This window comes from Onychostruthus taczanowskii, unplaced genomic scaffold (genome assembly GCF_017590055.1).
Source record: "Onychostruthus taczanowskii isolate IOZ18803 unplaced genomic scaffold, ASM1759005v1 scaffold25, whole genome shotgun sequence".
In the NCBI taxonomy this organism is placed as follows: domain Eukaryota; kingdom Metazoa; phylum Chordata; class Aves; order Passeriformes; family Passeridae; genus Onychostruthus; species Onychostruthus taczanowskii.
Genome location: NW_024499796.1, coordinates 6,435,525 through 6,450,851, shown reverse-complemented (window position 1 = coordinate 6,450,851; position 15,327 = coordinate 6,435,525). Strand labels below are relative to the sequence as shown.

The 15,327-nt window shown below is 52.2% G+C and overlaps 2 protein-coding genes across 3 annotated transcripts in view; one reads left to right on the top strand and one right to left on the bottom strand.

Annotated features, from left to right (window-relative positions):
- The first annotated feature begins 1,146 nt into the window (after positions 1-1,146).
- LOC121337108 (pyroglutamylated RFamide peptide) lies at positions 1,147-1,536 on the top strand. The gene has a single exon (XM_041406955.1). The coding sequence runs from the start codon at positions 1,147-1,149 to the stop codon at positions 1,534-1,536; it is 390 nt and encodes a 129-aa protein (XP_041262889.1).
- Positions 1,537-6,463: 4,927 nt separating this feature from the next.
- Positions 6,464-15,327, bottom strand: part of ABL1 (ABL proto-oncogene 1, non-receptor tyrosine kinase) — a 77,597-nt gene continuing 68,733 nt past the window's right edge. For both annotated transcript variants that reach the window (XM_041406587.1, XM_041406588.1), the window contains exons 8-11: positions 13,678-13,830; positions 12,949-13,038; positions 12,458-12,622; positions 6,464-10,116 (exon numbers count right to left, since the gene is read on the bottom strand). In XM_041406587.1, the coding sequence (XP_041262521.1) occupies positions 8,417-10,116; positions 12,458-12,622; positions 12,949-13,038; positions 13,678-13,830 (2,108 nt within the window). In that variant the 3' untranslated portion in view covers positions 6,464-8,416. The remainder of the gene's footprint in view (positions 10,117-12,457; positions 12,623-12,948; positions 13,039-13,677; positions 13,831-15,327) is intronic.

Genomic DNA, 15,327 nt, shown 5'->3' with positions numbered 1-15,327 from the left:
GGCAGCACAGCCAGGGAGCAGCCAAAGGCTGGTGGGAAGCAGCTGGGGACCCACCAGCACCCCCAGACCCCAGGACGGGACTCAGAAATTTGGGCCCATGACAGGCAATGGGGAGCAAAAAGGGAGAGAGCAGAACAGAGGCAAGGTGTGAAAAAGGTTGGGGTGAAGCCCGAAGTGAAACCTCCGGGCTCAGGGGTTTTGGGAAGGGCAGGCAGGGGCTTGAGTACACCTGGGTCTGGTGCAGGAGTGAGAAACAGGGCAAGCGTGGAGCAGACAGCCTGGCCCCAGCACCTGCAGCAGCTTTTAAGGCAATATAATAATAATAATAATAATAATAATAATAATAATAATAATAATAGTAGTAGTAGTAGTACAACCCGTTTCCTCTTTCTGAGCCCCTGTGGGAGGAGGAGGAGGAAGGGAGGCCGAGCAGCCCTGCCCCGCTGAAGGTCACCCCCTGCCTGCGGCACCGCACGAGGCTCAGGATTCACTCCCTTCTGCTCTGCTCAGACCCTTCTCCAGGGCAGCTTTCAGCCCCATAAAGCACAGGGACAAAGCCGAGCACCTTCCTCTGCCCCTGTGTCACCACGCAGGCACAGCGGGCAGGACCCGCTCCTGGGGACGATCAGGGTGATGCTCCCGCGGTGCCTCCAGGAGGAGCGGGCAGCTCCCGAGCCCCCATCCCTGCCCTGGGCTGTGAACCAGCGGGCAGCTCCGGAGCCCCCATCCCAGCCCTGGGCTGTGAACCAGCGGGCAGCTCCGGAGCCCCCATCCCTGCCCTGGGCTGTGAACCAGCGGGCAGCTCCGGAGCCCCCATCCCTGCCCCGGGCTGTGAACCAGCGGGCAGCTCCCGAGCCCCCCGCCCTGCCCGGCTCTCAGCCCCCATCCCCGCACTCTGCTGCGGGGCAGCTGCGATGCTGCAGTTTGTGAGCGCGGCCTCTCTCCGATGAAGGACAGCAGCTCTCAAGGAGGCAGCGGGGAGCTCGGACTCTCTCTGGGGCTCCAGAGGCTGCAGAAGGAGCAGTGGGTGCTCGGGGGGCGGCAGGGCTGCAGCAGGGATGGGGAGCTGCCCAGGGCAGCCCGTGCTGCTGCCTCAGGATGTCTCTGCTCCCCTGACATTCCTCCCCTTTCCTGTGCTTCCCCCAGATGAGAGCCCCCTACTCGCTGTCCTGTCTCCTCCTCCTGAGCTTGGGAGCCTGCTTCCCTCCCGGCGAGCGGTGGGAGCCGGGAGAGGCCGGGGCGGGGGCTCTGCTCGGTCCCGGCTGGCAGACGGCGGCGGAGGGCCGGGGTCCCGGCTGGAGGGCAGGGGCGAAGCGCAGGAGAAGCGAGGAGGAGCTGGATGCGCTGCTGAGCATCGCCCGGGAGCTGCGGGGACGCGGCGCGGCCGGGGCCGGGCAGCGGCCGGGCAGGAGCGGGGGCCCCGAGGCGCTGCCCAGCGCGGGGGAGAAGCGCAGCGGCACCCTGGGGAACCTGGCAGAGGAGCTCAACGGCTACAACAGGAAAAAAGGCGGCTTCACCTTCCGCTTTGGGAGATGAGAGCTCGGAGTCGATTCCGCACCTCCTGCGGGTCACCCCCGTCCCGTCCTTCCCGTCCGTCTCTCCTGGGTTTGCTCGGACAAAAGGGTTTTGCTGCTGGGGTTGCCTTGGGGAGGGGACGCTGCGTTTGTTCCACTCCCAGCTCTTGTCTAGCTCTCCCATCCCTGTTCCCGACCGATGCAATGGAAGAAGAGGAGGGTGCCTTAAGGAGAACTCACCAAATCCCTTCCCTGATCACACACAGCTTTTGCTGGGGCACGGGGAAAGGGCCTGGTGCTGGCTCTCCAGTGCTGGTAGAGAGCACAACGGGATGGGCAGTGCCAGGGCCAGGCAGCAAGGCTGGAGGGTTACAGCAGGATAGCTGTGGTGTTGATAGTCCCCAGAGACTGTCTGTAGTCCAGGGCCAGCCATCAGGGAGGAGAGGGTCCCTCAGAGCTCTCCACGGAGCTGCTGCTCTCCTGCCTATTAAGGAAAAGTCCCTCCGGCAGCAAATTCTGCTTAGTGTCAGGATGCCTCTTACACGAGGCAGCTCCTGCCTGCAAAACCAGGGCAGAGCAGCAGGGTTTGAGAAAATCTTGTCCTTAGCAACCCCTGGGGTGAGCACAGAATCCTGCCCTGGCACCACCAGCCCTGCCACAGCCCCACAGCCCTGCTCATGCCCCAGACTCCCCACCAGGAGTGATGCCTGACCTTCGACGTCCTTGTCCCCACCCAGCTCCTGCTGGCAGCCTGGCCCTTCCCAGTGCCTTCCTGGCCTGGTCACCACCTAATCCCAGCTGTAGCTACTGCAGAACTTGGGTGCAGAAGGACTGAAACACGAAATTCTGCACCTGCCTGGACCATGGGAGGTGCTCAGTGTCACTGGTGCTCCAGTCACCAGTGGTGCAGTTTTGGGAACCATTAGCCCCAAAAGCCAGCACAGGAAGAGCCCCAGCCACTGCCTTCCCCTCTTTTGGGCAGATTTAGCTCTGCCAGTCCCAGTGTTTTCTCTGTGCCTGCCAGAGGTACCAGCAATCAGAGCTCTAACTACCTGCTGCAGGCACTGACGGCAACTCACACACCGAGCCACAGCTGATATTTCACTGCAGGCACAAAAATGAGCCTGGAGATGATTTGCAAGCGCTGAATTGCACCCTCAAAAATCAGAGACCATGGCAGGACTTGGTTGGGGGAGTAAAAAGATTTTTAAAAAAACCTAAATCAGGCTACAAGATGTGCATTGTAATATCCATCAAGCAGACAGACCACTTAATGCAGTGCTGCGTGAGTCGCTCTGGCAGCAGGAGCAGCGACTGTGGCTGGATGGAGGAGCTGGAGCCCAGGGGAAAACAGTGGTGGGGCAGCAGGTCCAGGGAGCAGTGGAGGCACAGGACCAGGCTCAGGGACACAGACAGTGCCAGGGTTTGGCCTCAGGTGAGGACGGCGACGGCCGCGGAGGTGAGGACGGGCATTTCCTTCCCCTGCATCCCGGCACCTTGAGCATCTCGCACTGGGGAGCACAGCAGCGACCACCCACGGCACCCAGGACGGCTGAGCCCACGCAGACCCGCACCCCAGGCACCCCCAAACCCATCTCCGTCCCTCCCCATTCCTGCCCCACCGAAGGATCCCCTCCCTGTTTGGACCGGGACGCAGGCGCTGCGCTCGCATCACGCAGCGGAGACGGAGCTTTATCGATGTTTCTATGGCAACGACTTCCCCCTACCCCTTTCTTTTGAGTGTTCAAACCATCAATAAACACGCACTGATCAATTTTACCCTGCGCTGGAGTCGGGGGGAGGGATGGAAGGGAGGAAGGGGGAAGAGTTTGGGAGTAACTCTGGGTTAGTGAGGGCTGGTAAATCCCTGGCTTTGCTGTGATGGATCATTGCAGGGGAAAGTGGCACTGACTGCTGAGGGAAGGGAAAGGAAGCCTGCTGGGCAATGCTGTGGCTGCGGGGATGCCTGGGCTCCTGTACTCAAGTCCCGGAGAGGAACAGGCTCAGAACAGCCTCATAAAAGCTCTCACATAGCGAGGCTTTGATTGATGTGCAATAACCTCTGTAGAACTCACTGAAAATTGGAGCACTTACCTGGCAGGTGGGACAGAGTTGGGCTCAGCCCCCATGCCTCAGGGCTCCTTGATGGGCAGCTTGGTGCCAGCAGGGCAGTGCCATCACCCTCCTCATCCTCTGTCAGGAAAGGGGCTCCTGCCAAGCTGTGACATGGGGCAGGTGAGGGGCCATGGCACCCCTGAACTCCCCCGAGCACACCTTAGGGTGCCTGGGAAGAGCAGCATTCCAGGCTGTTGATTACTGCTCCTTGGTGCTTATTGCTGGGGAGGGGAGGTAAAAATGAGTGGAAAATAACTGCCCGGAGCCTGGGGGTGTAGCTGGGAGGAAGGAGGGGAGAACATGCCAGGAACAACACCTGAGGGGCTGGAGAGCCCACCCCTGAACACTGGACACGATATCTCCCACAGGAAGCTAGACCCCTGTCCAGCTCCTCTCCTCCTGAAGGGACGGAGCCTGGGGGTGTAGCTGGGAGGAAGGAGGGGAGAACATGCCAGGAACAACACCTGAGGGGCTGGAGAGCCCACCCCTGAACACAGTATCTCCCACAGGAAGCCAGACCCCTGTCCTGCTCCTCCTGAAGGGGGGAGCAGCTCCCGAGGGGACACCCAGACCCTGAACCTCTGAGAGGTGGAGAGCTCAGAACTCACCAACAATCCATAAGGAGCTGGATCAAACAGGCCCTGGATTCCTCTATTCTGGCCAGGGGACTGAGACAGCAGTCAGGTATTGCCTCCACAGCTGGGACTGTCCATGAAGTGCCCCGTTAACCTTCCCTGCCCAGCACAACCCTCGGCCCTCCCCTGGCCTCTGCTCTCTGCTCCTCCACCCCGGGCAGGGCTGCAGCACTACAAACACACACAACAGGAGCAGCAAATGTCAGAAACCCCAAGGATCCTCTGCAGAGGAAGAGCCCGGATTAATTGCATGCCAGGGACTCATGAAGAGGCTCTGTGTATCATAACTGGGTCACGCAGGCTGCAGGAGCACAGGTGGGACCTTTTCAGCAGAATAGATGCCAGGCCAAACACAGAACCCTCAGCAAGGGGGTGATTGCTGGGAAAACGTTCAGCACAGCCTGGCTTGCAGGTCAGCTTTCTGCTGAGCTGGATCTACCACTGAGCACTGAGCTGGCTGAGGGCTGTCCCTCACCCACAGCTCTAGGGGCGTTGGCACTGCCAGGGCATCAGGACTGACCAGGAATTGACCCAGCAGCATCATTCTCAGCAGCCCACCCAGGCCAGGTGTCACCTTGCACAAGGAGTGTGTGCCACTCTGCTGCCCGCCCGCTTTTAGGTGCACAGGTGACAGCAGGAGCCCTCTCCTCAGAGGTGACACTCTGCTGAGGTGTATTTCCCTCTCTTTCCAACTGTGGAGGGATGGATGTCAGCCAAGGGAGAGGCTGTGGGCTGTCCCTGACCATCCTGGGGGACAGGCAGTGGTCTGGCACACCTGAAAACACCACTGGCCCAGCCAGGCTGCCATGCCAGCCTCACCATAAAAACACGGGATTTGTAAGAAAAAGAGTGAGCATAAAACACTGACCACATTTTACATCTCGTGACAAGCAACTTCTCAACAAAAAGCAAAATGACATTAAATGAAAACTTAAAAGAGTGAACATTGTAATTTCAAAGACACGGAAACCAAAACAAAACCACAAACACAGCTATTTTTCCCCCAGAGCACTCTCACTTTCAAGCTCAATAGCCTTGAAAATTGGAGCAATCAAACTGTTAAATGCATCGATCTGTTAAATCAACTCCTACTGTACTCAGCTAAATTTAGCCTTTAATCCCCTCTCTCACTCCCAACACCAAAGATCCAGGGGCTTTCCCCAGCCAGGTCAACCAGCCTCTGCCTTCCCACGACACCACGAGCAGTCCCTAAGCCAGCAGGGGTGGAAATCACCAGGAGTGACAGCATTTGGGGCAGGTGAAGCTTCTCCATCCTCCCCCAGCCCACAGCTACTCACCATATGCAAGTCTGGACCTTTGCCAGGGTGCTGGCCACAATCCCACCCAGAACTCCCAGAGTGCTGCAGACCCCTTTGCTGTGCCTGTGCCTTGCCAAGTGCAGGCCATTGATTTTGTTTATATTCACCAGTGCATCCTCCTGCTTCTCCTTCACCTTCTTCAGCCTCACCAGCAGCAGCCCAAGGTTCCATCAGCCTTGTTCCCCCAGCTCAGATCCCAGTGCCAGGACCCACAGATTCCACCAGGGACTCACTGAGGGGATTAGAAATGCAGAGAACTGGGTTACAACCCTAAAACATCACTGTGGAACTGTGGGACCTCAGGCACATCACACACTGTCACCTGCCCTTGTTTTCTTCTCATCCTTTTTTAGTCTTTAGCATCTTCATTAATCAAAGCAGTGGCTGATTTTAGAGGCTGCTCAGTACCTGGAAATATCCCTCCCCTGAGGTTTACTAGAAAGGCTGAAGGGAAACAGAAAATAAGAATGGGCAACCAGAAATGAGGGAGGGAACTGTATGAGCAGAGAAACTCATGGGTCATTTCATAGCAGAGGAGGAGGAGGAGGAAAACACAACAGCAGCTGAATTACAGAACACAAACCATTAACAGAGGAAAAGTTTAGTTAAATCTCTGACATAAATCTCCTTGAAGACAACAGCACAGTCTTTGATTCAGAAGAGGTGATGACACAGTCTTACTCTGTGCATCTCTTTTCTCTCCTGACTTTTCAGAGCCTGATCAAAGGAACAAGGGAAGGGGCTGCTGGTCTGGCTCTGACCATCCCACTGTGCTGCAGGGTCACAGTGAACCATCCCAGCAGGCAACTCCTGGTTTTGGATGAGGAGCCTAAGGGGAGTCAGCTGGGTTGGAAAAGCCTCACCAACAGACAAACATGAGTTTTCCTCAACATTGATTTATTTTTAAATATACTAGGCAAGAGAGACTGGAATAAAAAACAAATCAAAAAAATGGAAATAGAGAAAGAGAGAAGAATTGAAAGTCATGTACAGAAACAATCTGTACTGGACTAAATTAAAGGGGAAATGACCCCCTTAAGTATCACAGAGATGAAGGACAGAGCTATTTACACACTGTAAAAAAGACAAGTCTACAAAAGTGTGTAATAACAAGATACAAATGTATAATATAGTGGCACAATATGTTATCAAAGTAAAAACAGTACCTCCAGGAAAGAGACAATTCAAGGGTTGGGGTTTTTCTTACATTTTTAAAGGCAGCCTGTGGTAGAAGTGTGTATTTTCTTTTGAACATTTGTCACATGTTAAGTCATGGCTGTTTGTGAGGGCGAGAAGTGGCATGAACACACACGAGTGAACTACTAGAAATCATATACAAAACAAACAGTTCCAAAGAGAACAGCATAAAATACAATTGAAGGCAATTAGTGTTTAAGATACACAAGAGGGGTCACGAGTTACAGGGGAACAGAGAATGGGAAATGTGTTTTTCTCATGTTTGGAACTGTTAAGAGGAGTTAAATTGCACTGTTAATAGCCCTAAACCTTGTTCTTTCACTATTGTCACCAGTCACAGTTAGTTCCCAGCATTAATTGGGAAGGTCACAGGACCTTGGCAAGGAAGGCCAGGAGTCTTGCAGTCAGCATTTTGTGGCAGTTTCCTCGGGAGAAGCACCCCAGAGAAGTGTCTGCAGTCTCCCCAGATCCTTGTTTGATGCTGGATGGAACCACGCTGGCAGGAAGGTAGGAATGCTTTAACCCCAGAGCACTGGCACTGGAGCTCCTCCCAGGGGGTTCCAGGGGCACAAAAAGCAGGCACCACAGCCCCCCAAGGCTCTGCAGGAGGGCAGGGGCCAGCCTCCATCTCCCTTCACAAAACAAACAGCTGGAAATCCAACTGGAGACACAGCAGCTCTCACCCACCCCAGGCGAGGTGCAGGCTCAGCCAGAAGAGCTGCTGGAAGCACGGTGGTGCCCCAGGGCTCACCCCGAGCCCCCCCTTCCCACTGCCACCCAAGCTCTGTGACCCCCAGCCCAAAGACCAGTCTGATCAGTGTCAGACATCACCAGAGTGCCACATTCCTCCTCCAGGCCTGTTCTGCTGCTGAGGGGGATCCACAAACAGGCTCCTGGGCTTTGACATCAGCAGGTGCTGCCTCCAACACTGCGAGCCCAAGCAACTCACTGGAGCTCAGCAACACTGAGAAACTACTGGAAACACAGAAACAAAGGGTAGCAGGTGCAATCAGAGGAAGAATTTGGGCAATCATCACTTGTAACATTCTGTCACTAAAAAAACCTTACATTAATAATTTCCCCCCTTCCCTCCCGAGCACCAAATCTGTTGCATTAGTGTCAGGTAAATGTCAGACTTGGGCCAGGGCCATGTGCTGGGCAAACTCTCCCAAGAAATGCAGTGGGTATATTGCTATCCAAACACACATCCTCATGTACAGGAGGGCAGAAGAAGGAGACAAAAATGCAGTACAAAGTCCTCCTGAGGAGGAGGTCATCTCAGTGTCCACCAGTCCGGCTTCAGCCTCAACGGTCTGTCCAGAACATTAAAATATTAATAAAAAGGCATGGTGTGACATCAGCATTTAGACTTGTAGTCCACAAGGCAAGAACTCCACAGATAAAACGATTACAAGTATATGAAACACAGGGAATCTGAGTTCAGAGGGTGGGAAGTGCCTCCTGAACACAGCCCTGCCCTTTGGAGCTGGGGTGTCCATTCACAGTCTGCGTCCTTGGCACAGCCCTACCCGAACACCCCTCTCCTTTATCAGTCCACACGCTACTCTCTCCACAGCTGGCTTTGGCCCATTGTGATTGATTGATTCACTTGTTTGTTTCCCAGCCTGGTTTCTTGCTACCTCTGAACAATGTCGCTGATTTCTTTCACCGAGCTGAGCAGCTTGCTAAAGTCCTGGGTGGCCGCGGGGCCGCTGCCAGCGGTGGCGGGGCAGATCTGCAGCTCCCTTAGGTTGTTCTCCAGCTTATTGATGGCCTCCCGAAAGGCAAATTTGTTCCTCATCTGCTGAATGGAGTCCACGTAGCTCACGCAGAAGGTGTAGAGGTTCTTGCCAGCCTCCAGGACGGCGCTGTGGCTGGCCATTTGCTCAGAGTTCTTGCTGATGGCGAGCCGCAGAGCCTCGGTGCTTTCCAACACCACCCCTTTGGTGATGGTGCCACTGGCAATCCTCTCCGGGGGCTGCCGGGTCTTCCTCAGCGAGACCCTGGTGGATATGAGGGGGATGAAGGCTGTGGATGACGTCTGGTCCCCGCCTGGGGCAGAGGGTATGGATGAGGAAGAGGCAGCTGGGGTTGCTGTGCTCAGCAGCAGCTTTGTAGAGGACTGTGGCTTTGGTACAGAGGGGATCCCCACCTTTTTCACACCTTCCCCTGACTGGTTTGGCTTGACAGCATCACTGCCTGCAGCCTCTCCAACCTGAGTCAACTGTTTGGATTTCGGCCCAGACACCACATCTGCTGCTGCTTCATGGCTGGGACTGTGAGAAACCTTCCCAGGCTTGGCAACGGAGGATGAAGACAGTGGGAGTGGAGGGGCTGGTTTCAGCTTCGATAACTTCCCTTTGTCCTTCCCTGCCGTCTCCGAGGTCTGCTTGAGCCTCCTCAGGCGTGGCTCCTCAGAGGAAGCTTTGCTGGCCCCCACGAACCCAGCAGGGTTGGGTTTGGCAGCAGAACCTTGGTCCATCATCACAGTGGTACCTAAGGCACTGGATTTGACTCCATCATCCTTGTGGAGCCCGCTGGAGGAAGGAGGGGCAGCAGGCTGCCTACGGCCAAGTTTTGGCGTCAGGGTGGGAGGGCTGGAGCCAGGGCTCGACTCTGCATCTTTGAACACATCATCAGCAGTCTCTTCATTCTTCTTAAGCAGCCGTGGAGGAGGGGTCACTGTCCCCCTGACAGCAATGTCAGCCTTGGCCTCGTTCGCCCGCTTCCGAGGCAGCGCTGGCTTCTCACTCTTGTGCCCCCCGAAAGTGGAGGAATCAAACTGGCGTCCCGTGGACTGCAAATCCCGAGGCAGAGTCACGGATTTCCACTCTGTGTCCTTGGCTCCATGGGGCACACAGGAGGCTGAGCAGGACCTCAAGAAACGCTTGCTGGAGTTGGAAGTGCTCTCCTCCTCACCAGCCACCCCTCGACTGCTGCTCATCGTGCTGGACTTCTTCCGTAGGTGGGGAGACAAGAACCCAGAGTTCCCAGCCACAACCCCGTTGGTGACACCAGCCCCATTGCTCGGGCTCTGGAACTTGGAGGGGTCAGCTGTGTCTGCAGGGGGGGCAATGAAAGCTCCGTTGCCAGCATCCCTGCACTCCTCCTCCCCGCCCGCCCTGCGCTCCGAGTGTCCGTCCATCTCCCTGAAGGAGCTGCTCCTTTTCGGAGGGGTAGGGGCTGTTTTCTTCTTCTTCTTGATCAGGGCACTGAAGAGGTTGTGCTTTTTGTCTTTTGGAAGCAGCCGCTCATCTTCATTCAAACTGCTCTCCAGGGCTACCCTCTCCTTCCGTGGGAGCAAGGGAGAAACAGCAGGTTCATGATCCAGGAGGTCTGCAAGGGAAAAGGGAAGTTTTCTGAGCATTGCTCAAAGAGCCAGAATAACCCTTTTTCTTACAGGATCAAACCAGTGCAGCACCTCCAAAAGGTGCAGGTTCTCTAAACAGACACAACTTCAGAGCAGAAATAAAGCAAGTGCAGCCTCAAGCCTGGACTGAACATGGTCCATGATTCTGCATCCATTCATTCCCGAGGTGGCTGCCAAACTACTTTCCCTGTGGGTTTCTGACTGGAAGAGCAACATCCAAACACTACATGTTTGTGTTCAGATTCCCTCCTCACATCTGGAGATTTGTCTAAACTTCACACTGTGAAGAAGATAAATAGGAAGAAGCCTTTGCTTTAGTCCCTGTGCTATTGCTGTCTTTTGAATCGCTGACCCTCTGAATTAATAAGGCACCTCTGTAACCCACCTCCATCCCCAGGCTCCTCGTTCATTTTCCTGATGTCATCCTTTGTGGGGAATGGAAAGAACTGTTTCATGAGCAGAAATTGAGATCAAGATATGACACCTCAGGTTGTACCACTGAGAAGATGCTCAGCTTTGTGCAGCAACAGAGAAAAGGGGCAGTGCCAGCCTCCTTCAGCAGCGCTGCTGCAGAGGGAAGCGATGGGGTGACCCTCTCTCCACTTACAAGCAGTACTTAAAAATGAATAATGGTTTATAATAAATTCATAGAGAGTCCTGAAGGTCTCTGTGCTTGACTGACAGAGGGGCTCATTCCCAGGCCAGGCACTCCAATGGCATTCTAATCCAAAGGAGGAATGCCTGCAGGGCAGCATATACATTTACAGCTTGACTAGGCAGCAAGAAGGGAGATGAAGCAGAGTCATAAGGAAGGATGCTTCTTAGTCACAAATTGGTGATCATCATGCTATGGGTAGGATTTTGGCTGAGGAATGGATTTTGGTTGAGGGGAGTGAATTTGAAAAAAAATATTTGTGTAGTTTGAGAGGACAACATGTTTGCATAAGAACGCTGCAGTTGCACCATTCCCATGGGACTCAGGGGGACCTGAACAGCCAGAAGAGTCAGACCATGGCCTTACTGAGTACAGACACAGTAGAGGAACAAAAAACCAGAGAAAACTAGCAGCTAGCACTAAAGATCAGCTTCCAGCTGCTGGACTTGCTATGGAAACACTGACAATTGGAAGGGAAATTGCAGTAAAACTTTATTGTGAAAAAATTTCTTCCACAGTAAAGAATGAAATGATTCCCAGCATAATGTTAAAATCATATTATGCCTGCTGTACTTTAATTTCTCAAAGCTCTCAAGTATTTAAATGAAATTATTTTAACTTCAAAAGCTTGTAATAATAGGCAATTATATTTCCTATATATGGTAAATAACCTTCCTTCCTGAGTCACTGATACTTTCTTTTTCCAACAATTTAAATCCCCTCTCTTTCCTCCCCCTCTGCCCAGATGTACTTTGGTTACTGACACATGTACCACTGGGTGAGTCTGACATTACACAAAAGAGGTCAGTCACATGAGTGGTCAGAAGAGGCAGCCTCAACAGGAGCTGGAAAAAAACCCACTGCATTTCATTTTACATTCTTGTTTTTCAAGCATAGAGCTAGACACAAATCTCCTGTACTCATTCAGCCTTTTACCACTGCTTTTATTACCTCGGAATGGAAGGTAAGTGCCTGAAAAAACTGATTGGAAGTTTAATTTTATGGAAGAGTCTGTAAATACCTCTTTGTCCCTCACTGAAATTATATTTGGTGCCTGCCAAGAGTAATACTCTTCTGTGCTGCAAGCACAAATCTGGTAGGATGCAACAGTGAAAAAACCTCCCTTATGGGGCTTGCTAAACCCAAGCTATCACCCTGCTTTAAATTATGCAGTGTGGTAGTGTAAAGTGGCTTGAACACAGCAGATTACCCAGCACTCAGATGCAGTGGGAGATCCCACTGATAGCTCCTGCCAGGGAATGGGAAGAGGATATGATCAGAGAGCTCTGTGCTCAGGCTCTGGTCTTTAGGGAGCTGCAGGCAACAGCCATTAAGTTAAAAGAACTCCAAGGACTTCTCTATGGAACAATAGGGAGATCACCAGTCCCTCAGCCAGTTAAGGATTCACACTCCCAGCTGCTGCGTGTATCTGGCTCCAGAATTAACAACCCACCTTTGCAAAAACTAATAAAAGGAGCTCTGGACCCAGGACAGCAAACTCAGCAGCCTGTCACCCAGAAACACAGCGCTGGTACAGAGAGATGGCACCTGTGATTAGGCACAGCTTTGCCTACGTGAGGGCCTGGAGCTAGATGTGCATTTTGTTTCCCCCTGTATTTCCTGAAGGAATAATGACTTTAATTAAAACCTACCACATTCCCCCTGGCCTCGAGCATGTGCAGTCTCCAAGCCCTCGTTGGCATCTTTGCTTTCGGCAGCTCTCCTCGACGTTCGCGTTTTGGTTGGCAACTCTGGGGCTTGCAGGAAATTGCTCACTACACTCCTCATGCCCTTCTTTCCCAACTCCTTCTCCACCTCTGCAATGTACAAAAGAAAAACAATCACTGCAATCAACTGAAGATAAACTAGTGCTCTATTTGGAATTAATAGCACAAAGAAAAGCGAACAACACAAAACTGGGGTTCCTTGGGGTTGTTCGGCCATTTGGCCCTTTAAAATGAGATGTTTGCCCAGAAAAAAATACCCACATGTAAAATAATAACTGCTTTCTACATCATTTACACCAGGTAGTATAACACAGGGCTGAGTTTCACTGCAGTTTATGAATAACAGCAGAGTTAAGGATGCAGTCAGCCCTGACCTCACCCCTGGAACTGCTGGTCCAACAAGGACCCAGACCTACCATCAGAGATGCTGGATTCCTGAAACATCGTTTCAAAGGCCTGATGGATCTCAGCAAAGGATGGTCTATCAGAAGGACTCCACTGCCAGCCTGAAAAAAAGCACACCACCACTCAAATCTTCCCTGCAGCAGCAGACACTCAGTACCCTGCACCAAGAGGAGCCAGAAATCACAGTTCCCTTCCAATACACGGAGATAAAATACTGACATAGAAATGTGATTTACAGGGTGCTGAGTGTCTGCAACCACTTTGGCTCAGTGACAGCTGCAGACACCCAGCACTCCCTAAATCAGGTTTTGGTGTCAGTGTGTGACAGTAGGTGCTGAGCACTGCTGGGGAAAAGTGCAGGGCACTGAGTCACGTACCAAAAGGCCACAGTGAAGAGTCACAGTCAGTCCTGCAAGAAGCCAAATGAAGCTCCTGCTTCATCCTTGGAGCACAAGCTTTTCTTTAAGTTGTCAGGAAAAAGGAGACAAAGGAAGCATTGAGATCAACAACAAATCTCCTCTCTGGGCCTGTGGGCTCCCAGTAGAGATAAACAGCTGGTTTCATAACATATTCATCCTCTAGAGAAAGCAGTTTTAAGGGAACACTTCCACACAGCACTGCACCTTCCCTGATACTGGCAGGGGATTCTCATGCCTTGTGGTACATAGCCAGACCCCTGCACTTTTATTGCACCATTGCAGAGCTAAAAAGCAGCATCTGCAGGGCTAAGAAACACTTACATGCTCTCATGAGCTCATAAACTTTCTCAGGACAGCCTTCAGGACGCTCCATACGATAGTCCTTCTCCAACAGCTCATAGACTTGAGACAGGTCAATCCCAGGGTAAGGGGACATACCATAGGTTGCAATTTCCCACAGCAGAACACCAAAGGCTGCAGTAGAGAACAAGAGGAAAGGAAAAAAGAAAGAGGGAGGAAAAAAAAATCAATAAGCTTTGTTTTCATCTTGAATTTGAGAGGATGTTTAGCGGGTGTAGTCACTAAACAGTGCTCCACACTTAGACCAGTCCTGGGTGGCTCAGATCCCATGCTCAGCAGCAGCTTAAATGTGAAAGAAGCGTAACAAGCCTCTCCATCAGCACAGACAAGTCTCCTGCGATATGACAGGGTAGAATTAGACTAATTTTCAATGTATCAGTTGTCTCAAACCTGAACGCCTTGAGATCCTTCAAGTCCTATTAGAGGCACAATTAAGAGACTTCACAGTGGATTAGCTGAAACCGCTTCACTGCTGCACTGCAGTCGCTCCCTCAGTGTGACAGCTCCTCTCATTTGCAACCTCTCCCTGGAGGACTCACACATTTTAATAGCTCAGTGTTTTTGGGGTGCCCTTGTTTAGCTGCAGTGTGGTCTGGAAGGGGAATTTGGGAGGCAGCAGCGAGAGGAAAGTTTCAGCAGTTGCTACCAATGAGATATGGTGAGGGTGAGACATTTTGGGCCCAGGGAAAGCTGAATAGGAAAAGGAGAACACAAAAAGGGTCTTGGAACAGGCATTCAAGTGGCAGCAGTCAGTGGGGATGCAGGTCAGCAGCAGGGTCAGGCAGCTAACCCAGGAGTCAGGCACACAGAATAAACCCAACACCAGTTCAACAACCTGCATGTAATTAGTTCAGTCACCCTTTTCTGTTCTCAACCTGAAGAGAAAGCGATTACAATTCTGCATAAGTAAGGAAATCACATCACATTACATGGCAACGCCACCCAGGGCAATTTACATTAGACATTTCTGTGCACAATTTTCTTTGATTGCTGTCTTGAGGCAGTGAGGTGAAAACATCTAAACCCTGGCGTGCCCAGCAGCAGCCCTGGCCTCTGGGGACAGCTGATCTCTGATGAGATCCCAAAGTCCAGTGCCCCAACTCTGCTTCCTGAGGTTAATTAACCCTAACTAAAGATACCCCTTATTCCTTTGGGATCTTTCCTCACCCCAAACACTCTGCTATTGAAAGGCACCAGGGATCCTGCAGCCACCACAGCAGTACAGCAACATGCTAAGACTGTGGCAGACACTCAGCAGCCAACACCACATGGAAACCCAAAGCAGCAGAAACACCTTGGTCAGCAATCACAGACTCCTTGAGAGGCTGCTTTGGCTTTTCCTCCTCCATCTACAAAACATTTTACATCAGCCATCTACCTAAAAGTTTCTTTAACATAAAACCTTTCTCTGAACATTTTCCCCCAAACTGCAGAAAACTTCATCTCTGCTTCACTACTGTCTGCTGGTTTATACACAGAAGATGCTCAGGATATCATTTTCCAAGTGTCTTTGGGATCACATTCCACAAACTTCTATCTCATGTCACTGGGCACTTTTGAGAATTTGACCAACAGCTATTGCAGAGATATAAAACCCAAAGAAATGTACTG